At 38.9% G+C, this 27,914-nt stretch overlaps 2 protein-coding genes and 2 long non-coding RNA genes across 21 annotated transcripts in view; 1 reads left to right on the forward strand and 3 right to left on the reverse strand.

Annotated features, from left to right (window-relative positions):
- si:ch73-359m17.2 (uncharacterized protein LOC799904 homolog) overlaps positions 1–13,938 on the reverse strand; it is a 119,654-nt gene extending 105,716 nt beyond the window's left edge. Inside the window, exon 1 of the mRNA XM_051872567.1 lies at positions 13,928–13,938. The gene's annotated coding sequence lies outside the window, so the exon portion shown is untranslated. The remainder of the gene's footprint in view (positions 1–13,927) is intronic.
- A 4,900-nt stretch (positions 13,939–18,838) lies between these two features.
- Positions 18,839–26,956, reverse strand: LOC127500937 (uncharacterized). Of its 2 annotated transcripts, XR_007926474.1 has the most exons (5): positions 26,769–26,956; positions 26,556–26,663; positions 21,511–22,270; positions 21,311–21,419; positions 18,839–21,220 (listed from the first exon to the last, which is right to left on the reverse strand). It is a non-coding gene; the product is annotated as an uncharacterized LOC127500937 (long non-coding RNA). The 2 variants fall into 2 exon arrangements; XR_007926475.1 differs by lacking the exons at positions 26,556–26,663; positions 26,769–26,956 and adding an exon at positions 22,461–23,082.
- On the forward strand, positions 23,523–26,872 carry LOC127500940 (uncharacterized). The gene is made up of 2 exons (XR_007926478.1): positions 23,523–24,399; positions 24,511–26,872. It is a non-coding gene; the product is annotated as an uncharacterized LOC127500940 (long non-coding RNA).
- A 413-nt stretch (positions 26,957–27,369) lies between the features above and the next one.
- Positions 27,370–27,914, reverse strand: part of LOC127500865 (tenascin-X) — a 50,474-nt gene continuing 49,929 nt past the window's right edge. For all 17 annotated transcript variants that reach the window (XM_051872435.1, XM_051872425.1, XM_051872431.1 and 14 more), the window contains one exon: positions 27,370–27,847. In XM_051872435.1, coding sequence (XP_051728395.1) covers positions 27,761–27,847 — 87 coding nt within the window. In that variant the 3' untranslated portion in view covers positions 27,370–27,760. The remainder of the gene's footprint in view (positions 27,848–27,914) is intronic.

Consider the following 27,914-nt stretch of genomic DNA (forward strand, 5'->3'; position numbering starts at 1 on the left):
GATTGAAAAGCAAAACTCAAAACATCCTCCATTACATTCATGCTTGTCAGTATATTATGATCTTACAATTCAAATTAACTGACAATCTCTATACAAAACACTTTGTTAGAGTGAAGTTCTTACAACATGTACATGTTAACAGGATTTGAGTTGAATTCAGGTACAGTTCAGTTCCATTTACTGATCAATGTAATAATTGTTATGCTAACATTTCAATTTTAAAATAATAATACCATTATTTATGTTCCTATATCACAACACTTTTCCTGGCATACAAGGAAAAATTACTCAAATAATCAAATGTTGTGTAGTTTTGTCATGTCAGTATGAAAAGGATGTGTGCTCAATGTAAACAGTCTTTCATTTGTGCAGTTTAATGTACTTTTTGGTTGTGTTTACAGTACTTTAATTAAGGAAGAATGATAGCGCTCAGTAAACATAACATTGGCACAATGTACACAATTTACACTAATAAAAATTAAAGACCGTTTACTGCTTATAGGTTTGGAATTATTTTTCTTTTTTTATTATTATTAATCAGATAAAAAAAAATCTAAAAATTATACATTAAAAATGATTTCTTAAATTAAAAATCTTTATTAAATTTTAATACATTTTATCCATTAAAATGGATTACCTCTGTAATTTCTGCTCATAGTCTCTTCTGTGGCTCTCTCTTCACTTCATCACTTCACTTTTTAATAACTTTTTAATATTTTCATTTTCATTAGACTTTGATAGTTTTTATTTTTGTCTATTAGTAAGTTTCATCATCAAGCACTTCCTGAGCAGCGTTTCCCATGAAAACCTTCAGTTGATGTAGATTAGTACTTTTTTCACTAATTAATTTATGCATTTAATTGCAGAAACAACAGTTTATTATTAGTAGTATTTTTAGTTTTGCATTTACAGTATGCTTAAGATGCAAGCTTTATTAAAAGAAAACCATTTTCTGGATTCTCTGCAATTTGTTTATTTGTTTTTTTGTTTTGTTTTTTGCATTGCGTTGCATTGCATCAATAATAATCAGCCTTCAACCAAAGACTAAATAATTTAAAAAAACAGCATTTTATAATTATGGGCATATTAGTATTTCATGTTCATGTAAAGTGGGACACATATACATTTTTTTCTTTCCATGACTGGAACTTTATATAGGTTTGTTGCAGCTTAATTTACTGTCAGGAATATAGAAAAACATTGTAATATCAAATATATATTTACTATCAAAAGTGTTGTTAATCAAATCCATTTATAAAATGAACAATTTCGTTAACTTCTTAACTGTTAGCATCCTGTTAGCAGGACGTTTGCCGCTCTTTTTTTATTGCTTTTTTTCCTATCACATATTTTATTAATAATCATAAATTAAGTCTCATTAGAAGGCTCACACCCTCAGTATTTATCCTGTGAAAACCATTTTAAAATCAGACATTACATTATCATGAAAACAGCACTTAAATTCCTTTTAGCAGGAGTTGTCATGTTTCATATCACAATATCATTAGAAAGGTGATATTGAGAGAAATTTTATTAAATAGTGACAGGAGAACTCATTAAAAAATTAAATAGAATGTGGGAGACACCCGGTGACTATGTTTGGTACAACACTTAAAGAAAATCTCCCGGGAACTTCAATATTTGTGATATCAACTTGTGATACTACTACTATCTACAACTTGGTTAGACACATGGGTTTGATTTTATAGCATTTTTTAGATAAATTTTGTAAAATATATTTTGAATAAAATAAATGTTTAGTAGACTACAGTACTTTTGCTTTACAGTGAATTTAAATAGCTTCAGATGTAGTATCAGTGCAACAGACTTTTGTCACTGCAGCACATTTGTGTCTGAGAGAGTTTGTGGAGGTGGTCGACAGGTAGAAACTCGACACTGAGGTTTTGGACTTACATCATTGAGTTCTGTCACTCTGTTCCCTCAGGTCCCGTCTACGGTGCGGGCGGTGGGCATTGACAGGGTGCTGGCTCTGAGACAGCGAACACAGATGCTCTGGGAGGCGTACTTCTCCTCCGTGGATAAGATTGTACTCACCACACTGGAGGTGAGAGCTGGGTCATCTTAGATGTGTATACAGCGGTGCGTCTGACAGAGAGGAAGGTCTGACAGGGGAAATTAAACCAGCACAGGATGCCATACATCATTAGCACATACTTAGTCCCCTGCCCTTAGGTTAATTGGCAAATGAAATGTGAATTTTGCACAAAAGTATGGCTTAACTTCACCCCCTGCTGGAAGACAGGTGGAGGTGATCACGCTGAAAACTGTTTTAATTTGATGTGATTGTATATTTAATGCTGCTGTTTCACAGACAGGGCTTAGATTAAGCCAGGATTATGCTTTAGTTCAATTAGGGCATTTAAGTAGCTTATATAAACATACACTAAAAAAAAAAAAAAACATTACTGGTGTGCTTCTTGAGACAAAACAGTTACACTGACACACGTATGTCAGTGCAAGTTGCTTTCGGTTAAAAAAAAAGCTCAAACATGCATTTTAGTCTAGGACTAGCTTAAGCCTTGTCAGTGAAACTGGGGGTTAGTTTAATGCTCTTAGGTTAATTGACAAAAGTGTGGCTTAACTTTGCCCCCTGCTGGCAAACAGGTGAAAGTAAAATCAGTGTAATTACTGACTGTTCAAAAGGCATGAAGTTAAAGAAAAGTTTTTTCTGTTATTATATTCATAGAGTGTGACAGTTTTTAAAAGCATACGCAACCGTTCAAAAGCTTGGGGTCTGTAAGATATTTTCATGTTTTTGGAAGAGACCTCTTCTGCTCACCAAGATCAAAAATACAGTAAGAACTTTGTAAAATAGTATTACAATGTAAATCAGCTGTTTTCTATGTGAATTTATTGTAAAATGTAATTTATTCCTGTGATCAAAGCTGAATTTTCCATAAAAGTCCATGCACACGTAGAGAATGATGAGACTAGACAATGAGGGTAGGCGAGGTGAGTGCTTGACAGAGGTGTAAAGTACTTGAGTAAATTTAATTAGTTACTGTACTTAAGTATCTTTTTGGCTACTTTGTAATTGTACTGAGTATCAAAGATATTGGCAACTTTTACTCTCTACTTGACTACATTTTTGAGCAAGTAAATGTACTTTTTACTCCACTACATTTGTTATTAATAATGCAATTACACATTACATTTTTCATGGCACCTAACTTTTTCTGCAGCAGTTTGTTTCTGATATAAAGAAGCGATATCGCCATCTAAGTGCATTGAAGGTACTATATCTTGTGCATTTTGCCTTTACTCCCCCAAAACTTGTCAACAAGGATACTTTACGTGAATGTGAGCGCATTAGCAGGTAGTTTCTGATCGCATGTGTTTGATTTTTGAGATGAGGAAAAGACTGCAGCTGGTGATGAGGCTCAAACCAGCACATCCATTAGACTTTGACTATTTAATTTTACTTAACATTGTTTTATTTATCCGCTATATTGGCAAGACCATTTTGACAGATAATGGTTTACTCATGGCCTTTCTGTGCACTTCAGCTCAGCTGAGACTTGAGAGTTTGTAGACGTTTAAAAGCTTGTGTCGACCTTGATTTGTTGCAATATTGAGGTATTCAGTTTTATATTGATTTTAGAAAATAAACTTGCATTTCTCATCTTACAAATCAATTGCTTCTTATTTTCACTCTCAAGTGTTGAGGACTAGTGCATCTTTGAGCCTACATTCAGCATGAGTAAAATACTTCAGTACTGTTAAAATCAGATACTTTAAGACTTTTACTCAAGTCGTATTGGAATTGGTTACTTGTAACTTGTAGTGGAGTCATTTTCGATGTAAGGTATCAGTACTTTTACTCAAGTATGGTTTTCAGGTAGTCTTTACACCTCTGGTGCTTCATGAGCTGAACCAGTGGCAGGTGTGGGTGATGGCTGACTGAGTGCAGGTGAGAACCAGGAGGGATGATGGGAAATGGAGTCTAGAATTGCGTGAGGGAAGGAGGACCGGAGCAACCGTGACACATACGGATTGATAATATGGTCTCAGACTAACCAGTTTGTAATTAAACAGATTGATAACCAGGCCTTGAAAATTTTGGATAGAAAGCAAATAAGATGATATTGTCTTTCAAATTGCCAAAGTCACGTGAACCATTGAAATTTTGAAACGTTTCAAAACACTGAAATCACGTGACTTTGGCAGTTTGATACATGCTCCGAAACACTGATAAGAAACAAAAGATTCGTAAAGCTTCATGAAGCAGTGTTTTGAAATCACCCATCACTAGATATTGTTGAATAAAGTCGTTATTTTGTTTTTTTTGGCGCACAAAAAGTATTCTCGTCTCTTCATAACATTAAGGTTGAACCACTGCAGTCACATGACTGTTTTAACGATGTCTTTAGTAGCTTTCTGGGCCTTGAAAGTGTTAATTATCCTCACTGAGCCATCGGATTTTATCAAAAATATCTTAATTTGTGTTCCGAAGATGAACGAAGGTCTTACAGGTGTGGAACGACATGAGGGTGAGTAATAAATTACAGAATATTCATTTTTGGGTGAACTAACCCTTTAACGTCACACATTAGCTTCATGAGTCCATTTCATATCACTATTGCATGTCTGAGGGCGTACATTTTTTATAGTGTTGTGTTATACATTTATGTCTGTATATTTTGTGTTGTATTCTGATTTTTTCTTCCTCCATCATAATAGGTGCTCTGACCAGCTGTATTCAGCTATTATCGCCATGAAAGAGGAAGTTGTTGTAACTCAAGCATACAATGTCCGACCTGCCCTAAACTTCACATGTGTGATAAGAGTCCTGGCCTAAAGACATCTATATGCCAATATTCAGTTAGTCATAGCGCCACCTGCTGGCAACAGGAAATGGCATGCTTTACACTGTAATTCACTCCCAGAAACACATTTCGATATGCAACGAAGTACCAAACATACTAGAAACACTTGGCTAAGTGCTAATGTTTAACGCCACAAAACAGGAAGTTGTAGTATACAATGTCCGATCTGCTCCAAACTTCACATGTGTGATAATAGTCCTGGGCTGAAGACATCTACATGGCAATATTCAGTTACAGTCGAAGCCCCACCTGTTGGCAGCAGGAATCGTGGCACTTTTTAAAATTACTTTGCCATAATTCTCCTGTATTTACTCACTTACATGCATGTCGCTCACTGTTCACTGTTTCCGGAGGCCAACGGGTGGCGATGAGCCCGGGTGCGAGGGCCCTTTCATCATTTTTTAATGGTTATTGTTACTTTTGTGCATTTTTTTTTTTTTTTTTTACTCTATAACAGAAAAGTAAAAGTTAATATTGGTTGAATTGGTGGTTGTGTTGTTGATTCTTTTCTCATTTTTGAAAAATGTAATTCTTCTTTACTTTGTTACCAGCTCCTCAACCCTAGATGGGTAGCTATGTAACACTACACCTCCTCCTCATTGTGAATATCTAAATGAGCCTTTTTGATCCAGAAACATGAAATACAACATGTAATGCTGAATTAATTTATTCATGTAGAAAGCAAAGATAAACAAAGATGGGTAAATACACAACCCCCTGGATCAAACTGGGGTTAAGAATCAGGTGCATTTTAAAAACCATTTCATTCCTTTACTGAATGTGCACTGAAACTTATCTTTTATCTTAAGGATAAAAGGTGCACAGGTAAAATAAAAACAATGAAAAAGTGCAATATCAGTATTGCTCAGAAAACAGTAGTTTGGTATTTTGCTTATAGGATCAGTGGACTGTGGTGTAACTTCATCTCATTTCACTGAACCTGGCAATGAAAACAGAACAAAAAAATCATTAAGGCAATGTACACATAGTATAAACAGTACATATAGTACAAATGTCTACACACCATGTCTCTCTTCTTTTATTACTCACGTGAAAACACCTGAACCTCACACAGTGTGAGATATTCACTGCGTCCAGGTATAAAAATGTTGACATATCGCCCCTTAATAGGCTGAAACTCAAATGTTTTTGTCTCTCCATGTGCGATGGATGCAACAGTCGCAGCCCTGTGAAGAAACACAGTAACAGAGAAATAGAGAGGGATGTATCAAAACATCATGAAGCATATTAAATATACTTCTGTCAAAGGATTTATTCAAAGTAATTTTATCTAATTTACTCATTTTCTAACCATTTGTGTAAGTATCAAGAGAGAGACAATACTTACAGCTGATTATTGTTGCCATTATTTTCCAGGCTGTTGCCGACACGGATCTGAGCGCCATTTATTCTCTCTGCACAACAATCTCCACGATTAGTGATGCTAACACTGGATATCCAGTAGACGTTCAGCAAGTCAACTCTCCACCAGGGTTCCTTGTCGTAGTTAGTATGAGTGCATGATCTACCATCGCGAATTGAATTCACGTTGCCATCGATAGCATTTTGAGCAACTGATGATTGCGGATGATCTTGTGTGGAAGACTGGACAGCTGTGCCTCCAAGAGCAAGATTCTCTGTTTAACATAAAATAATAAACAATGTTTTCTTTTTTTTTAAACTTTAATGTGCTAAATTATAATCCCAATATAATGGGCAAAATAATGCTAAGCTATTTAATCCAAATGATTATTACACGGCTCTCTGTCACAGCGATAACAACTGTCACGTCCTGAGATGTATTTTATTTGTGATTGTTCTATGTGTCACGATCACTGTCTGTTCCTGTCAGTTCCTGGACTCCACTTCCCATAATCCTCCCTTCCAATCACATGCACCAATCACCAATTGCCACACACACCTGCAGATCATTACCTGGACTATTTAAGACACACACACACACACACCCTTTGCGAAGTCTTGATTTGCCGTGGTGATCATTTCTAAGCGTTTTCTTGTGGACTGTTTCCTGGTTTCCGATTGGACTGTTTATTCCCTGCGACCCTTTGCTGCCTGCCCTGATCCTTGCCTGTACCCTGTTTCTGTTTGTCTGCCGCCTGCCTCGACCATTGCCTGTTCCTGTTTATGCCTCTGCCTTTGCCCTGTCTGCTCTGTAAGTCCTTTTAATAAAATTAGCTGCAAATGGATCCACATTCTGTCGACCCATCATTACAGAAGACTTCGCCAACACATGGATTCAGCGGCTTTCCTGAAGAACAATGGCCCGGTAGGAATATCGCACAATTGTTATTAGGACTCACGCAGGGCACACGATCGATTGAGGATTATATCACTGAATATTTGAACATTGCTTATTGGTCAGATCTGCCGGACTGCGTGCTCATAGACTTTTTCTGTGAGGGCATCAATCAACCACTTAAAAAACAACTAATTCGTGAGGGACCCCGCTCCTCCCTTAGTCATTTTCTGGAATTTACACTATTGACTGTTGGCTCTCCGTTTACTGTGGGTGTCGCGGAGGAATGCGACACTTCATCCATTCACGTAATTGCTGCTGTGCCAGAGGACACTCACAAGGTGGCGGCTACAACAACAACACCAAGTCAAGCCACAGTTGATATTCCTGAGCCCAGTCAAGTCACAATTGATCTTCATGAGCAAAGTCAAATCACAATTGATCTTCATGAGCAAAGTCACGTCTCTGCTGATCACCCAGAGCCACGTCACGTCTCCGCTGATCTTCCAGAGCCACGTCACGTCTCCGCTGATTGCCCAGAGCCACGTCACGTCTCCGCTGATCGCCAAGAGTCACGTCACGTCTCCGCCGATCGCCCAGGATCACGTCACGTCTCTGGATCTGTTTGGGAGCGGAGTGGGTTGCGTTCCAGTGTGGCTGATCCACCACTGACGTCAGCGCGAGCGGCTGGCATTCCTAAGCCTCCGCCGGCCGCTTTGCACTCAAGTTCGTCGGTTGCTACGCACTCAAGCCCGCCGGTTGCTACGCACTCAGGCCCGCCGGTTGCTACGCACTCAGGCCCGCCGGTTGCTACGCACTCAGGCCCGCCGGTTGCTACGCACTCAGGCCCGCCGGTTGCTACGCACTCAGGCCCGCCGGTTGCTACGCACTCAGGCCCGCCGGTTGCTACGCACTCAAACTCTCTGGATGCTATGGACAAGATGGCCGCTTTGCCAGTGCCCACGGGCAAGATGGCCGCCCCGCCAGTGTCTGGGAACATAGGGGTCGTTCCAGCCAGTGAGTCCACTCCAGAACCAGCTCCAGCCCGTGAGTCCGCTCCAACCCGTGAGCCCGCTGCAGCGCCCACAGGAGGAGGTAGGCACAGAGCCACCGCCTCAACCGCGTAAACGGAGGAGGAGGAGGAAGAAGGCTTCCTCCATCCCTCAAGGCCCGGAGGCCGTCCCAGAGCAGCCCGCTTTTCCTGATACGGCCACGGAGGCCGTCGCTGAGCTCCTCGCCCTGCCGGCGCCACCCGAGCTCGGCGCCACCCGAGCTCCTCGCCCTGCCGGCGCCACCCGAGCTCCTTACCCACGAAACCGCCACGGCCTCCGTTGAATTCCCCAAGAACTTTTTGGGGGGGGGCCATATACCTGAGGGTGGGGAGCTTGTGGGTGGGGACCCTGCACGGCCGCGATCATCAGCGGCCTCCGAACTGCTTGAGCTTGCGGGTGGGGACCTTATACGACCATGGCCTTCAACTGCCTGTGAACTGCTGTGGCCGGCTACGGACCCTGACCCGCCGTGGCCGCCCGTGGCACCTGACCCGCCGTGGCCGCCCGTGGCACCTGACCCGCCGTGGCCGCCCGTGGCACCTGACCCGCCGTGGCCGCCCGAGTTCCTGGACCTGCATTGGAGACCCCGTTCCCGTCTGCCAACAGGTCTCCAATGTACCCACCCCCCCTCCCTATCTGTGCCATTTACGCCGTGAGGACGCGCCTTCCGGAAGGGGGGCGTTATGTCACGATCACTGTCTGTTCCTGTCAGTTCCTGGACTCCACTTCCCATAATCCTCCCTTCCAATCACATGCACCAATCACCAATTGCCACACACACCTGCAGATCATTACCTGGACTATTTAAGACACACACACACACACACCCTTTGCGAAGTCTTGATTTGCCGTGGTGATCATTTCTAAGCGTTTTCTTGTGGACTGTTTCCTGGTTTCCGATTGGACTGTTTATTCCCTGCGACCCTTTGCTGCCTGCCCTGATCCTTGCCTGTACCCTGTTTCTGTTTGTCTGCCGCCTGCCTCGACCATTGCCTGTTCCTGTTTATGCCTCTGCCTTTGCCCTGTCTGCTCTGTAAGTCCTTTTAATAAAATTAGCTGCAAATGGATCCACATTCTGTCGACCCATCATTACACTATGTGCCTCGTGGTGTGTTTTTGTTTTGTTTCATTTTTTCCCCCCATGTCTACTGCTACCATTCTCATGGAGGTGATTGGGTTCCCCTCAGCTCCACTGATTGGCTGCAGCCTGGGGAAAGCCAGCATATGAAGCCGGCACTGCCTCACAGCAAGAGGAAGAGGGTTGCAGAGGGTAACTTGCCACATGGATTTTTTTCCCCTCTTGCTCCAGATAACTTTATTGTGTTCTGTTGCTGACAAGTGCTAACCAATGGGGGTACTGTGGATTTAGTTGAAAACTTAGATTTTGTTCAAAATTTAGATTTTATTTTAATGAAACCCGTAGGGAGGTGGGTGCCATTTTTGATTGAAACTTCTTTTCTCCTGGTTATGTATAGTAGGAGATATAGGGAAGTTCATCTATTATTTATTTTCTTCTCTTTTTTAATGTAAAGGTAAGTTATGGTTAAAACTGAGATAGAAATGTTTTTATTTGTTGTGTTGACCTTTGCCACCTCCTGAAGCTTATGTTTCCCTTTGTCTTTTTCTTTTGATTCAATAATGTGTTACTGGGGCTGGAGATGAGAAGTTCCTGTGCTCTCTCTCTCTCTCTCTTTCTCTCTCTCTAAAATTTGTTACTGCTATGCCTACTACCCCTAGACTAAAAGAGGGCTAGCATGTAACAATGCACATTGTCCCTTAATGGTTACCAAATGTTCTGTAAATAATGTATTCATTAAAAATATTATATGTTATATTATGTGTTACTGACAACATCCAAAGTAATGAAGAACTTGGACCTTATCCTTATGTTAATAAAATAATAACAGTTATACACACATTAATATGTACATAAATTCTATCACAGATAAATTCTACATAAATTACAGTACATAAATTCTAGAAAATTTTTTTCTTTTTTACTTTCATGTGCATAAACATATTCTATTACAGAGTCTTCATAAATAAATAAATCACAAGTTTTCAATTACCATATTTCAGCCTATAATTTTAATCAATTGATCTGATATATATGTAATGATACACAATGGTTTTAAATCCTGTAATTTTTACTTGTATTATTCTAAACGTACCTCTGTGATGAGCGACGCACAGTCCAGTAAGTGTTAGAAACACAATCGCTCGTATGGCCATCCTGATATAAGACATAACACATCACCTCATCTCAGCATATGAAGGAATAATTTTCAATTTCCATCAAATTTTAATTGCCATCAAAGTATGGCACTTATTCACGATTTTTTTTTTTTTTAAACATGAGAATTACTCATCATTGTGCAACAAAATTTGCCAAGGCAAATTACACTGCTTGACTTATTTGTAAAATAGGAGTGAAAGGTTTGTTGATGCTTTGAGCTCATTGTGACTTCTCTGAATGTTGAATAAAGCATGGGTATGATGTGTGTAAGAACTGAGAGTTGATCAGACATAAATATCTCCTTCAAACTGTGAAAAAGAGCCAAATTCCAAATCGACCCTAAATCAGAAGATCTTGTTATTTTGGAGTCAGCCAGTCCAGATAAGCAGAGATTGTTGCTTAATCCCCAAGACAGAGACTTAATTTTTTTTTTTTTTTTAAACAGACATCTAAGTAACCTCTTAAACGCAGGACCAAAATTCCTCTCTAAGAACAACAGAGACTACCTTTACATATCAAAATGCATCAGATCATTCCAAAACAATGCTGGACGAACTTAAAATCAAACACCGTTCAACTGCATAATTCTATATCATGTCTACAACCTATATATGGGAGTATTATGCTTAGATCACACATAATTGTTATAACTTCTGAATGGTTGATGGGAGGTGTGTTTTGTTTACTATGTGCGTGAATGATTTCTCATTTCTTGAATTATTGTATGAATCAAATATGTGTAAAACGTATTGTACTCAATCATGTTTACATTTTACAGTACTAGATCGGGAAAGTTTAGAGACTATGTGACTAAGATAAGAACTGTGATTCATGTACGTGGAGGAGAAACAGTCACACCCCAAACTAAAGACAGTCTAATTGGTTGGACCTCCTCCAGGGTGGTGGACAAACACCTCAGATTAAAACTCAGGACATGAACAAAGAATTAGGTTACGGTACGAACAGCATCATGCAAGTCATCTGACTACTCTCGTCTTCTGTTTCTTCACTTAGTTTCTCGTTTTCTAAGGTGAGTTTTTGCAGCAAAGCTTCAGTCCACGACTCTATAGTAGGGCTGGGTGATAAAACGATAATGATAATTGATAAAGTATACAAATTGTTACTGCAGCAATTTTGTAATTGTTGGATTGCAGTGAGTGCAACAAGACACTTCTGGACTATTATATACTATATTTTTTCACCCTGACTTGAATTGTCCAAAACAAAAGTTTAGTTTTATTAGTAAAATCTCTTTTGCATATCAATGAAACAGCTTGTAAACAATGTGTCACGTACTATAGCATTTACCTCAGAAAAGCCATCCAGTGTCCACAGCTAATTAGTGCGCAAGAGAAATGAACTGTTTCGCTAAATATATGCACTATATTAGCCCATTTATTCATTATATTTTACTTATCCTGTTAGTGATGTCTTGATTATTTAATGTATGTTTAGTTAAATCTGTCGTAAAAATGACAGCCACTGTATATAAATGATTATATTTCAACAACGAATTGGAATAAAACAATTTTATAATTAGATTTTGAATTTAATGCAAAAATTGCCTTATGTGCAGCTTACATGTTTTCATACAATTTGTTATTTGAGTGTTGATTATTATATCTAAAAATAAATAGCAATTGAATTTAGGCTAATAATTTGGGCTCAGTTGTTTACCTTTAGTAATGTTCAAGTAAGGATCCCTACATAGTTTATAGCATTTTTTATCCTTAAGAAACGTTTAGTTATAATTTAATTTAATATATTTAAAGACAGAGACCCAATTTGTTCCACCTGCTGTACCAAACCTTGACTTCAAAACTGAGGCACGTACCGAACCAGGAGTTGTGTGTACCATTAAACCCCTAGTTTTTATTAATTAAAAGTGATTGGTATAGTGATTTGTACTATTAATAGTGCATGTTGTATTAAATTACAAATTATTCAATAGTCAGTTTAGTGATAAAGTATAACTGAGTACATTCACTCCATTTGATAGACTGAACAATTGCCACCTAATGAAACTCATTGTGCAATAAGTAACTGTGACGTTTTTAATGTAATTTAATCTAGCTGCTCTCAATTATCAACAAACTCACTTGGTTTATTATTTTCTGTTTTTGCATAGTACAGTATGAACATGAGATTTACTCTGATATAATGGTTTTGTGAAACATAAGTAGCACAGCTATTGTAGTCTTTTTAACAAAGAGTATCACTAGTGAAAGTGATACCAAATTGATTTAAAAACTGTATTCAATACATTTTTATTTTCAATTCCAATTATAACGTTACCCTGGTGTATGGAGTGCATAAACATTCAACTCACCTGGAATACGTATCAATGTATCAACCTCACAGAAGACCTTCACAATTCAGCAGTTATCTGACTTTAAACAAAATAATACATTTTTATATAATAAATAAATGGAATTAATAATATTTTTTATAAACAATTGATAGATTTATTATTTATCCAATATATCATTCATTTCACGAGTTCACATATAATTAAATAGAGTTATGCATATTTGGCGTGCTGTCCAGGGGGAGGGCTCGGAATTTTGGCCCGAATCCAGAGTACTCTCTCCGATGTGGTAATAATAGATAGAACTAGAAGTGAGGAGGTGATGGATGCTGAAGAACTGTCAATGAACAGAGGTGAGTAGCTTTTCACTTGTGTTAATAAGGTTAATTATTTGCACCTGCTCCTCCCGAACTTTGTAAATAAAACATCATATGAGGAATATTATGCCCTGTCAAAACATTTCAAACCAAAAATGTGCTATTATCGTATTTTATCGCCCTACAATCCTTCACGCTCTTTAAGATCACAAAACTCTGGACTTCTGGTTGTACCTAGGATAGCTAAGTCCTCTAAAGGAGGGAGAGCGTTTTCACATTTGGCTCCTAAACTCTGGAATAGCCTTCCTGATAATGTTCGGGGCTCAGACTCGCTCACCCAGTTTAAATCTAGATTAAAGACACATCTCTTCAGCCAAGCATTCACATAATCCATCTCATATCAGATCAATTGCACATGACTATCTTTGCTTAATGTTATGAACAGCAGCTACACTAATTATTCTCCATTTGCTTTTCTGTTTTACCTCGGGACGCCCGTCCCGAGGTGACTAGAGAGTACATCAGTTTCAGTTTGGATCCAGCCTCTTAAGAAGACCTCAGATGACTAAAACTTTGGAAGAGACGGCGCTAACTCCTGCGATGACTTCAGAAGATGCAACATCTGGATCAACACGCACATTCGCAAATTTCTATATATCCTAATTATTGTTAATATGTAATTCATTTTTCCAGGAGCTCTTTGCTTCTACCTTCAATTAAATTGCTAACAGTGATTGTATGTTAATCGCCTAAATTATTACATTATTAGCTAACTGCATTCTCCAAATTGTAATGTTGACATGCATTCTCTGTAAAGCTGCTTTGAAACGATATGTATCGTGAAAAGCGCTATACAAATAAATGTGAATTGAATTGAATTTTAAACATAGATATGAATATTAATACACACCAGCAGTCTGTAAAGAGGGTCTAGTTGAATCATATTGTGCTCAGAAATGATGCTCTATTTATTGTTGAATTAAGACCCTCCCAAACACATGAGTCTTATCTAATATCTGATTAAATGGAACTATTACAAAAGTGTTCCCTTTTTTAAGCCTTTATTCTGATGACAAAATTCAAAGTTTGTTATGAAACTCTAGATGGCACAGGCTGATAGGTCCTAAAAGGGTTAGTTCACCCAAAAATTAAAAATTCTGTCATTATTTACTCACCCTCATGTTGTTCCAAACCCATGAGACTTTCATTCATCTTCTGAACACAAATGAAGATCTTTTTGATGAATTCTGAGAGCTTTCTGTCCCTCCATTGACGGCTACACAATTAGTCAAGTCAAGTCAAGTCACCTTTATTTATATAGCGCTACATTTACAATGTAGATTGTGTCAAAGCAGCTTTACATTGATAACTGGTACATTGTTTGGCTGCACAGCAGCTCTTAAAGAATAGTGTCAATGCAGGCAGATCAAAGCACTGTTGAATATCAAATGTCAAGTCAAATGTCAAGTGTCCCCAACTAAGCAAGCCAAAGGCGACAGCGGCAAGGAACCCAAACTCCATCAGGTGACATCAGGTGGCAGACAAGTGGCAAATAGGTGTTTAAATGGAGAAAAAAACCTTGGGAGAAACCAGGCTTAGTCGGGGGGCCAGATCTCCTCTGGCCAACAGTGCTTTGTTACGATTCAGGTAGCTATCATAAGTCCGACAGGATCGCAACATTCAAAGTATTTATTCCAGTTCCATCCAATTGAGGATTGTATTCATCATGGTTGTTGAGGAACTGTGTCGTGGCTGTCGTGTCGATGAGGCCCTCACAGTGGATGATCTAGTTGACTCAATCTCTGCTGATACTTCAGGGCTACGTTATGGTCGTGTCAAGGCGCAGGTCCTTGGTCTCACCTGGATACGGCCTGGATCCGGTTGACTACGGTGAACCTCGGGATAACCAGAAAGACTAATATTAGCGTAGATGCCATTCTTCTTCTGATGTAACGAGTACATCAGGTGTTATAGGAAGTGTTCCCAGTTCCGGCTGACCTAATTTATGCAGCCTAATAATCCTTTAACAGATTTGAAAATATAAATTGGTAATGTGTTACGTGTATGCCAGGTTAAAGAGATGCGTTTTTAGTCTAGATTTAAACTGACAGAGTGTGTCTGCTTCCCGAACAATGCTAGGAAGATTGTTCCAGAGTTTAGGTGCCAAATAGGAGAAGGATCTACCGCCTGCGGTTGATTTTGATATTCTAGGTATTATCAGCTGGCCTGAATTCTGAGATCGCAATAGACGTGAAGGACTATAATGAATTAGGAGCTCGCTCAGGTACTGGGGAGCTAAACCATTTAGTGCTTTGTAAGTAATTAGCAAGATTTTAAAAATCTTTACGATGTTTAACAGGAAGCCAATGCAGTGTTGACAGAACTGGGCTAATATGGTCATACTTCCTAGTTCTAGTAAGAACTCTAGCTGCTGCATTTTGTACGAGCTGTCGTTTATTTATCAGGTGAGCAGAACAACCACCCAGTAGAGCGTTACAGTAATCTAGCCTTGAGGTCATGAACGCATGAACTAACTGTTCTGCATTTTTCATTGAGAGCATATGTCGTAGTTTAGATATATTTTTAAGATGGAAGAATGCGGTTTTACAGATGCTAGAAACATGGCCTTCAAATGAAAGATTGGTATCAAAGAGCACACCCAGGTTCCTAAGAGACGACGAAGACTTAACAGAGCAGCCATCAAGTGTTAGACAGTATTCTAGGTTATTACGTGAAGAAGTTTTTGGTCCAAAAATTAGAATCTCTGTTTTTTCTGAATTTAGTAGTAGGAAATTACTGGTCATCCAATTTTTTATATCAGCTATGCATTCTGTTAATTTTGTGAATTGGTAAGTTTCGTCAGGGCGCAAAGAAATATAGAGCTGAGTATCATCAGCGTAACAGTGAAAACTAACGCCATGCTTCCTAATGATATCTCCCAAGGGTAGCATGTACAGAGTGAACAGCAACGGTCCTAGTACTGAGCCTTGCGGTACTCCATATTGAACTTGTGATCGATATGACATCTCTTCGTTTACTACTACAGACTGATAACGGTCAGATAAGTATGATTTGAACCATGACAATGCAATTCCACTAATGCCAACATAATTTTCGAGTCTATTTAAAAGAATATTGTGATCAATAGTGTCAAATGCTGCACTAAGATCCAGTAACACTAATAGAGAGATACAACCACGATCTGATGATAAGAGCAAATCATTAGTAACTCTAATGAGAGCAGTCTCAGTACTATGGTCCGGTCTAAATCCTGACTGGAAATCCTCACAGATACTATTTCTTTCTAAAAAGGAACATAGTTGTGATGATACTACCTTTTCTAGTATTTTTGACAGAAAAGTGAGATTTGAGATCGGCCTGTAATTGACTAATTCTCTAGGATCAAGTTGTGGTTTTTTAATAAGAGGTTTAATAATAGCCAGCTTAAAAGTTTTCGGTACGTATCCTAGTGATAAAGATGAATTGACGATATTAAGAAGAGGATCTATAACCTCTGGAAGCATTTCTTTCAATAGCTTAGTCGGTATAGGGTCTAACATACATGTTGTTGATTTTGATGATTTAACAAGTTTAGACAATTCTTCCTCTCCTAAAGCAGTAAATGAATTGAATTTTTCCTCAGGGACACTACAATGCACTATCTGACGCGATACTGTAATAGACGGTTGCATGGTTATAATTTTTTCTCTAATATTATCAATCTTGCAAGTAAAGAAGTTCATAAAGTCATTACTGCTGTGCTCTTTGGAAACATCAGAAGTTGAAGCTTTATTTCTTGTTAATTTAGCCACTGTATCAAATAAATACCTAGGGTTGTGTTTATTTTCTTCTAAAAGTTTTGAAAAATAAGCAGATCTAGCAGATTTTAAGGCCTTTCTGTACTAAATCATTCTCTCTCTCCACGAAATGCGAAATACTTCTAGTTTTGTTTTCTTCCAGCTGCGCTCCATTTTTATGGCTGCTAACTTTAGGGCCCGAGTGTGCTCATTGTACCATGGCATTGGATTAATTTCCTTAATCTTTTTTAAGCGCAAAGGAGCAACTGAGTCTAATGTGCTGGAAAAGACAGAGGCAATAGTTTCTGTTACAACATCGAGGTCTTCTAAGCTTTCTGGTATGCTAAGGCGATGAAACTGATCAGGAAGATTATTTATAAAGCGATCTTTAGTGGTAGAAGTGATGGTTCTACCATATTTATGGCATGGAGGCAGTTTAGCCACCTTGACTAAATGTAGTATACACGAGACTAGATAATGATCTGAGATGTCGTCACTCTGCTGCAGAATTTCAACAGCATCAATATCGATTCCATGTGACAATATTAGATCTAAAGTATGATTACGACAATGAGTGGGTCCTGACACATGTTGTCTAACACCAATAGAGTTTAGAATATCTGCGAATGCCAATCCTAATGCGTCTTTTTTATTATCTACATGGATATTAAAATCACCAACAACAAGGACTTTATCTGCAGCCAATACTAACTCCGACAGAAAATCAGCAAATTCTTTGATAAAGTCTGTATGGTGTCCTGGTGGCCTGTATACAGTAGCCAGCACAAATGTCAACCTACATAATGTTACGTAAAGTACCATCACTTCGAAGGAATTATATTTGAAAGACTTTTGACTAATACTGTAAATATTACTATAGATTACAGCAACACCTCCCCCTTTGCCTTTCTGACGGGCATTGTGTCGATAATCATAACCTTGAGGACTAGACTCATTTAAAGTAATGTAATCGTCCGGTTTTAGCCAAGTTTCTGTCTAACACAGCACATCTAGATTATTATCTTTGATAATAACATTAACAATAAGTGATTTTGAAGAAAGGGATCTAATATTTAACAACCCGAGTTTTATCATTTGTTTAGCATTATTATCTCTATTTTTTATTTGTTGAACATCAATTAAATTTTTACCATTAAATGAGTTTGGAAGTTTTTTGTTTTTACCAATTCGGGGTACAGACACAGTCTCTATTTGAAAATATCTAGGTGTAAGAGTTTCTATGTGTTGGGAGTTATCTGAATTACTGAATTACTACTTTGATGCTTCAAAAATTTCATAAAGATATTGTAAAACTAATCCATATGAACTGAGCGGTTTAGTCCAAATTTTCTGAAGAGACTCAATCACTTTACATGATGAACAGATTGAAAAATGGAATAGCTGCCTTTGTGTCCCATACAACGTATTTTTGAATCAGAATACGAAGCAGTCATGTGGTTTGTGTGCGAAAACGAAGCTTTGGATGGCAAATGAATCAAGCTCCAGTACAGTGCTTCACTGTGAGATGTTTGAGTTTTTTGATACAAGCTTTGAAGCCTCAGCGTCAAACGTAAAATCACTACTAGCTGCCAGAGCCAGTGTTGCCAAGTCTGCGGTTTTCCGGTGGAATAGGGCTATTTTTAAGTTGTTGCCTTTTAAGGGTTGATTTCTAGCTACGTATGTACGATTTCGGCGCTCCAACACCCCCAAAACACCCCCCAGATGTACAAATTTGGCTGCCCTATGGAGAAAATTGCATTGGCCTATTTTTGGGCTACTTTTGTTGCACCCCCAATAGTATACAGCTGCAGATACACTACATTGCCAAAAGTATTGGGACACCCCTCCAAATCATTGAATTCAGGTGTTCCAATCACTTCCATGGCCACAGGTGTATACAATCAAGCACCTAGGCATGCAGACTGCTTCTACAAACATTTGTGAAGGAATGGGTCACTCTCAGGAGCTCAGTGAATTCAAGCGTGGTACCGTGATTGGACTTATTGCACAGGTGGCAACCTTTCGTGAAATTTTCTCACTACTAAATATTCCACGGTCAACTGTTAGTGGTATCATGAAGTAGAAGCAATTGGGAACAACAGCAACTCAGCCACGAAGTGGTAGGCCACGTAAAATCACAGAGCGGGGTCAGCGCATGCTGAGGTGCACAGTGTGCAGAAGTCGCCAACTTTCTGCAGAGTCAATAGCTACAGACCTCCAAACTTCATGTGGCCTTCAGATTAGCTCAAGAACAGTGTGTAGAGAGCTTCATGGAATGGGTTTTCATGACCAAGCAGCTGCATCCAAGCCTTACATTACCATGTGCAAAGCGTCGGATGCAGTGGTGTAAAGCATGCCGCCACTGGACTCTAGAGCAGTGGAGACGTGTTCTCTGGAGTGACAGATCACGCTTCTCTGTCTGGCAATCCGATGGACGAGTCTGGGTTTGGCGGTTGCCAGGAGAACGGTACTTGCCTGACTGCATTGTGCCAAGTGTAAAGTTTGGTGGAGGGGGGATTATGGTGTGGGGTTGTTTTTCAGGGGTTGGGCTTAACCCCTTAGTTCCAGTCAAAGGAACTCTTAATGCTTCGGCATACCAAGACATTTTGGACAATTTCATGCTCCCAACTTTGTGGGAACAGTTTGGGGATGGCCTCTTCCTGTTCCAACATGACTGCGCACCAGTGCACAAAGCAAGGTCCATAAAGACATGGATGAGCGAGTTTGGTGTGGAGGAACTTGACTGGCCTGCACAGAGTCCTGACCTCAACCCGATTTAACACCTTTGGGATGAATTAGAGCGGAGACTGCGAGCCAGGCCTTCTCGTCCAACATCACTGCCTGGCCTCACAAATGCGCTCCTAGAAGAATGGTCAAAAATTCCCATAAACACACTCCTAAACCCTGTGGAAAGCCTTCCCAGAAGAGTTGAGGCTGTTATAGCTGCAAAGGGTGGGCCAACACCATATTAAACCCTACGGATTAAGAATGGGATGTCATTAAAGTGCATATGCACGTAAAAGGCAGGCGTCCCAAAACTTTTGGCAATATAGTGTAGCAGTGCCAGGCCAGAAGTTTCAAAGATTATAGTTTATAGCTCCAGTGAAGTCAGGCATAGGTAATCTGTCGCCCATGGCGCTGCAGGTCATTAGATCTCTGCTTGTTTGCAATGCAAATGTAAATAAAGACTGGGGGTATTCCAGAAAGCAAGGTTAACTTACCGTCACATATACCCTGAACTCTCAGTTGATTAACCCAAACCTTGCTTACTTGAGGTACGCTGGTTCCAAAAACGTGTCCGGGAGTATAAATTCAGCCAACCCAGATTATGTTCCCAGTTAACACACAAGACATTCTCAACAGAACGATGAATCAATGATTCACCATGGAAACAGATGCCAAGAAAAAGTGCACCATTCTACTTCCTCCTTTTGTTTAATGGCGATTGATTTACATAAAGTACTTAGTGCACATCGCCACCTATTGGTAGTTGTGCAATCATTTTTTAAATCTTTTCATTAAATAAGTAATCCTTATTTTTACTGAGAATAAGAATTACATAGTTTGATGCTAATTATATATATACGGAGCACCTTATGTTCAGAGAGTAATTTGCTATGGCTATTTACATATCCTGAAAGTTACCTCCGTTTTTGGAACCGAAAGTTGAGGTTATCTGCTTGCTTACTCTTATACATTCCCAGGTACTGTTTTGGTCGATAAATTAATATTGCCTCGTTAAAAGATATCTGTATATAATGTTTTCAATATTGATATTGCTATTTATCCGTTTCAATGTTATGTTATTTGCTTGCTTTTAAGTTAAGGCCATATAGGCTTGAACAATAATAATTTTTTTTATATAGCTAGTGCTTTCACAACACCCAAGGTTGCTTTACAAAAGGTAGGTTTAAGGAACAATGAATGCTTGAATGATTATGAAATTAAGTAACTGCAATACTTCCTTTGTTCGTTATAAGATAAGATGTCTAAGCAACAGTTGTGAAAGTTAGGTTCTTGAGATTGATACTTGATAATTTAAATATTACAATAGTATATTAAATATTACAAATGATAAAGTCTGTTATTCACCCTCATGCCATTCCACAGCCAGAGAAACACAAGAACGTTTGATTTAAAAAAAAAAATGTAGATAGCTTTTGACATTGCCACATTTAATTTTGTCTCTGTATATAGTTTAATTTGGGAATGAATAAATGATTACATTTTGGCCTGTTCATCATACAGTGATCATATGGCTTCAGAAAACAACACTTTTTGGTGTTTTTTTTAAGCTTTAATGTGAGTCACTATTTCCATTACCTTTCTCCACAAAAGCTGGCGTCCAATTCTAATTCTGAAACTGGAAATATTCCTGTGCATTTTGGACACTGGGTCTCAAGTGCCTAAACATTAAAGAGAAAAATTTATGCAGGGCTAATTTTGTAAAAGTAATTAATAATTGACAGTGTTCAATTGAGCTTTAGCTTGTGTACCTCCTGAGGGTGATGTTTAACATTGGATGATGTTGCATCATTGGAAGGTCTAAGGCTTTGCCTTGAAGATGCTGCCTCCTCTATCAACATCAAATCTTCTTCCTGCAAACTGAACAGGAAAAAGTTTTGCTATTGACAGCATTGTCAGTGGACAGGTCTTAAAGATAGTAACCTAAAGGCTCATCACAACATAGTTTTACCTCAATTTCAGAGTTTTCTGAGTTTTGCATGCTGTCACACTGGTCAACAAATCCAATGTCTGGAGTGGCGTTAGAATCTTGCATTTTTCACAAGTTGCCTTTGGCACGCGGACCAATTCAGGTGCATCTGGTCACAGTCGTATCATATCAAGCTCATCCCGCAATGGCACAATGTACAGCAAGTTCTTCCCACCACCAGAAGCATTTTTGATCACAGATCCTGATGAATCACATTTTCTTTTACATCACGTGGATGGCCGGGTGCGTGTGCGTCTCTTACCTGGGGAACAATGGCACCAGGATGCACTATGGGAAGAAGGCAAGCCGGCGGAGGCAGTGTGATGCTTTGGGCAATGTTCTGTTGGGAAACCTTGAGTCCTGCCATCCATGTGGATGTTACTTTGACACGTACCACCTACCTAAGCATTGTTGCAGACCATGTACACCCTTTCATGGAAACGGTATTCCCTGGTGGCTGTGGCCTCTTTCAGCAGGATAATGCTCCTGCCACAAATCAAAAATGGTTCAGGAATGGTTTGAGGAGCACAACAACGAGTTTGAGGTGTTGACTTGGTCTCCAAATTCCCCGGATCTCAATCCAATCGAGCATCTGTGGGATGTGCTGAACAAACAAGTCCGATCCATGGAGTCTCCACCTCGCAACTTACAGGACTTAAAGGATTTGCTGCTAACATTTTGGTCCAGATACCACAGCACACCTTCAGGGGTCTAGTGGAGTCCATGCCTCGACGGGTCAGGGCTGTTTTGGCAGCAAAAGGGGGACCAACACAATATAAGGAAGGTGGTCATAATGTTATGCCTGATTGATGTAACAGTAGTGTATAATGAGATTTAGTGGTATAACATCAACATCACAAATGACACAAAAGACAAATGTATGGTAAAGATATGATTAATATATCATAAATAATAAAAATATTAAAAATTACCTAATCAGCTTGTGATTAGTGTCTATATGGACAAGAGACAAAAGAGGAGGAACAGAGTATATACGCCTTGCGACGCATGACAGCTGGACCATCCATGAAAGTTGTAATGATGGGTCAACAGCGTGAGGATCCATTTGCAGCTTTTATTTAAAACATAGCACAATGCAAACAAGGGAAAGGCAATAGCGTAAACAGGGACAGGCAGGGATCGTGGCAGGCGGCAAAGAAACAGGGTCTACAACAGGCAGAAATCAGGGCAGGCGGCAGGCAGAACACAATCCAGAAAACAGGCAAGGATCAGGGCAGGCAGCGGAGATTCACAAAGGGATAAGCAGTCCAAACAGCAACAGATAAACAGTCCACAGGGAAACGCTCGGAAATTATCACCTAGGCAAATCAAGACTTCGCAGTGTGTGTGTGTGACTTAAGTAGTGTGAGTGTGATGCAGTGTAGGTGCGTGCGCAATCAGTCCCAGGAATCAGGGCCCATGGGTAATGTAGTCCGAATGAGGGGTGATCAGAATTCAGGTGACTGCTCCCTCCAGCGGCCGGGAGGAAGAGCCGCGGGAGCCGTATTCGTGACGAAAGTACACCTGCACCATCCACACTGCAAAAAATGCTGTTCTTACTTAGAATTTTTGTCTTGTTTCCAGTCCAAATATCTAAAAATTCTTAGATCAAGAAGCATTTTCTTGACAAGTAAAAATTATTTTCTTGTTTTTAGGAAAAATAAGTCAAAATTAAGTGAGTTTTTCCTTAAAACAAGCAAAATAATCTGCCAATGGGGTAAGCAAAATAATCTTAATCCAAACTGAAAACAAGATTATATAGCTTATTTTTGGTTTGAAATAAGATTATTTTGCTTACCCCATTGGCAGATTATTTTGCTTGTTTTAAGGAAAAACTCACTTAATTTTGACTTATTTTTCCTGAAAACAAGAAAATAATTTTTACTTGTCAAGAAAATGCTTCTTGATTTAAGAACTTTAAGATATTTTGACTAGAAACAAGACAAAAACTCTAAATAAGAACAGCATTTTTTGCAGTGCACACATTGCTTTTATGCTGTCTCTCCACACCAATTTCTACAATCAGAAACAGGTCAACTGTAGTCATTTTGCACTTGATCTACTTACTCACCGCTCATCTCCTGACTCGCTCTCCCATCACAGACAATTTATTTTTCACTGCGAAATGCAACTGCCTTGGTATCATGTTGCATAGTCCACCAGCACTAATGCAAAGTGATGCCCGTGTGAAGATCATTCTAATGGCCTGATGAGGTCCATAATAATTCGTTCGATGGGGACCTGCATCAATGGTAACAGGTGCAATTTTTGCACTTTTGGGGTGGCCGGTGGATTTAAAAAGTGAAAGTTACATGACGGGTGTCCCATACTTAGATTTTGTGCTCTGCATTTCACCCATCCAAGTGCACACACACACACAGCAGTGAGTATTTAACACACACACACACACACACCCCGTGAACACACAACCGGAGCATGGGTAACCTCAGTTGTGGGTAATGAGGGTGGAAGTGAGCGCTGTGTCATCTCTTAACATTAGTAAAATGCATGTTGTGTTGTAATATGGTACATTTGAAGAAGAAATTGAGCAACATCACATTCGCAATCATAGACTTGTCTGATGGGAACTAGGAGTCTTTCTATATATACAGATTCATACATAATAGTAGTTCTTTAAACAAGGAATCAATTTCAATTATACAAATAACTTGTATAATCTGCTTTGGAGTTTTGAATGCCCTGATTACATTTATTTATTTATGCTTTATTCTGGTCTACATATTACAACAAAACACATCCCAATGCAGCAACAACTGTCTGACGGCCTTGAGATATACGATCTTATCAAAGTCCTGCAGAGAAAGCCACAGGAGTGTCACAATCTCTTCATCATAGAAATATAATGACAAAGTATGTAGAAATACTGTTTTGAGCATTTATTTATTTTATTTTTTTTTTTGTCATATGGCACAAATTACAAATATTAAAATCCATTTTTGTGCTTTTCATTTTGCTGTTTAGGTCGACTCCCATTACATTTTATCCCACCTGGCCCCAGAGATGAGCCCAACTGGTTCGATTAAACAAGTGAAAGAGTCAAAAATCATGAAGGTATGGAGAAAAAAAAAAAAAAAAAAAAAGTATAATGTGCTGTTATTTGATATCCAGGTGTAAATATGCTACTGTAGTTCCCAACTTAAAGGCTATAAATAAACCAATGCATTAATTCTAATTTCATCTCTATTTCTTCTGAAGACACACAACCAGAAGATGGGGCAGCAGTAGAAACCTTGTCTACTGAAGATAATGCAGTGGATGACTGGGCAAGCTCACAGGCATCTGATTGTATCGGAGAGGGAGAAATTTACATGTGGGGCAAGCTCTGACAGAGCGTAGCAAATTTGTTGAAATTTTTGGAGAAAAAAAAAAAATCTAATTGCAATTTTTCTGATTAATCTGATTTATAAAACCAATGAAATAAAATAAACAATATCAGGTTTGTTTTACTTGTTTGTAGGGCTGCATAATTTAACCCAGAATTTTGTGCTAATATATTAATTTGCCTAATGTAATATTTATTATTATACAATTATTATTATTATCATCATTATTGCTAAATAAAAATATTAAACCAAATAAGAAATGTTACTATTGTAATAACTTTCATTATTAAAAATAAAAATAGAGTATTTAAGGATAAATATAACTATAATAATTTGAAAATAATATTTTTACAGAAAACTGGTTTAGCAGAAGTCTGGGGAACGGGCGGCGGCTTGTGTGGGTGTGTGTGTGTGTGTGTGTCGACGTCACGGCTGAGCTGACACACACACAGAGAGAGAGAGAGAGAGAGAGAGCGAGAGCGAGAGCGAGAGAGACTTCCTTTTATGAAGATGATTCCTTCCTGCTGCTTCCTTCCCAGAATCAGGAGTTGATTTATATTGAGTTGTTTGAGTAAGTGAGCTCAGGATTTTGTGATGCACTGTTTCTTAATAGAAAGAGACTTGAATGTGTTGAACATGTTTTGACTCTTTGATATTTTAATTATGTTGTAAATAGCTTGTTTCTTTTGTATCTGTATTTCTTTCTTGTTTTGGGGAATGTAAATGGAATTATATTATTTTTCTGGATTACCTTTCTCCAGGTAATTTAGAGTTTTCTGAGTTAGTCTTTTATTTTGTTTTTTTGTTGTTTTGGCCAGGCTCTCCTCTGAAGCTGTTGCTCCTATTTTCCTTATTATTATTTTTGATAACGATATTTCTGTTATGGTTATTGTTACTTTTGTGCATTTATTTTTACTCTATGTAAGAAAATTAAAAGTTAGTACTGGCTGAATTGGTGGTTGTGTTGTTGATTCTGGGACAGAAGGTTGGACATCCCCATTCTCTCCATGTTTTTTTTCTTTTTTTTTTTTTTTTTTTTCTCTTTTTTTAAAAATGTAATTCTTCTTTATTTTGTTACCAGCTCCTCAACCCTACATGGGTAGCTATCTAACACTACACCTCCTCCTCATTGTAAAAGTTTGGGGCTGACCAGGGAGGTACTGGCTTTGGGGAACCATAACAGCAAAGAAATCTAGAGGGTGGGATGGGGCCTTGATTAGAGGCACTCTCTGGAACAGGCTCGGGGATTTCAGTCTCTGAAACAAACACTGGACTGGGCTCAGGGGCTGGAGGACTAAGCCGACACTGGACTGGGCTCAGGGGCTGGAGGGCTGAGCCGACAATGGACTGAGCTCAGGGGCTGGAGGGCTGAGCCGACACTGGACTGGGCTCAGGGGCTGGAGGGCTGAGCCGACACTGGACTGGGCTCAGGGGCTGGAGGACTAAGCCGACACTGGACTGGGCTCAGGGGCTGGAGGGCTGAGCCGACACTGGACTGGGCTCAGGGGCTGGAGGGCTAAGTCGACACTGGACTGTCACTGTCAAAACTTTTTGAATTTTCTCAGTAACCTCAGTGTATTCAGTGAATTGAAAATCAATGTGCCTACATTATCTGCTCCATTTTTTCAAGGCTCTCACATAGTGATTTTTGTTTGACTGCATTGGCAATGTTAGAAACAGTACCTGTTGCACCACCTTCAGCTCAGACTCCAACACCAACACCTGTGACAATCAGAGCTGCACCAAGAGTGATTCCTCCAGCTGCTCCAATCACTGCAGCTGACAGACCGGCTTCAGTGCATGAAAGAAAAAACAAACAAACATGTAATCTGAAACTGATAATGCCAAGAAAAATCAAGTTTAACAAAAATTCTGTTACTGTTTTTTTCCCCTCACCTTTCCAATGCTTTTGAGCATCCAAAATCATCTAGATTGAGGTAACCATCTTCAGTCAGGAAAACATTCTAGAAACACAACAAATAAAACACATTTGGCTCAGTGATAGTTTATCTTACTGACCCCAAACTTTTAAACACTACTGTATGTTACAAAAGCTTTCTATTTCAGATAAATACTGTTCTCTTTAACTTTCTGTTCATCAAATTTTTCTGTTCAATGATTATTGATAATAATCATAAATGTTTCTTGAGCAGTAAATCAGCATATTAAGGATCATGTGACACTGAAGACTGGAGTAATGATGCTTCTGTGATCAAAGCTAAAATTCAGCTTTGATCACAGAAATAAATTACACTTTACTATATATTCACGTAGAAAACAGCTGTTTTACATTGTAATAATATTTCACTGTTTTTACTGCATTTTTTGATCAAATAAATGCAGTCTTGGTGAGCAGAAGAGACTCTAAATCATTATGATCATTAAGTCTTAATTATTCAAAACTTGTAATGTACTTACCTTAAACATTTAACTAACAATCATAACACTTTATTTAAAATACGTTTCTTTGCTGAGAACCACATCAAAAACAGCAACATCCACTTACAGTTTTTTTTATTTTATTTTATGAAATCATTCTGAATGACACTGAAATATGTTACATACAATGCAATATGAATACAAACAGACTCTTGACAGTTCAAGCTGATATACGTGACTCTGGTCCGCAGCTTGATCGTAGTGAAGAAGGCAGTGCATAATATTTCCTACAGCTGCTGCGGAGCGTCACGACGCACAGACAATCCAACAACTGTACAATACAATATATGGGCTACACATAAACAGCCTTGACGTATTTCAGGTGGAGTACGTGTATATATGTGTTGATGATGGTGAGGATATACGTGCAATAATGATGCTTTTCAGTGAGCATGTGTAGGTATTTGTCCATGAAGGGAGAGCGTTCGGCTCGTCCCGTCTCTCTCTTACTAGGGCCGGAATGAAGCGGGACGGAATTTCATCTCAGTGAAGGGAATGGAGAAATTCTTGCCTTTCCACTCAGTCCAGATCACTCCCTGAAAGAAATCAGACATGCACACGCATCTTACAACTGCATTCAAGATATGTTGAAAATGTGACATT

The sequence above is a fragment of the Ctenopharyngodon idella genome, chromosome 19 (genome assembly GCF_019924925.1).
Source record: "Ctenopharyngodon idella isolate HZGC_01 chromosome 19, HZGC01, whole genome shotgun sequence".
NCBI lineage: Eukaryota > Metazoa > Chordata > Actinopteri > Cypriniformes > Xenocyprididae > Ctenopharyngodon > Ctenopharyngodon idella.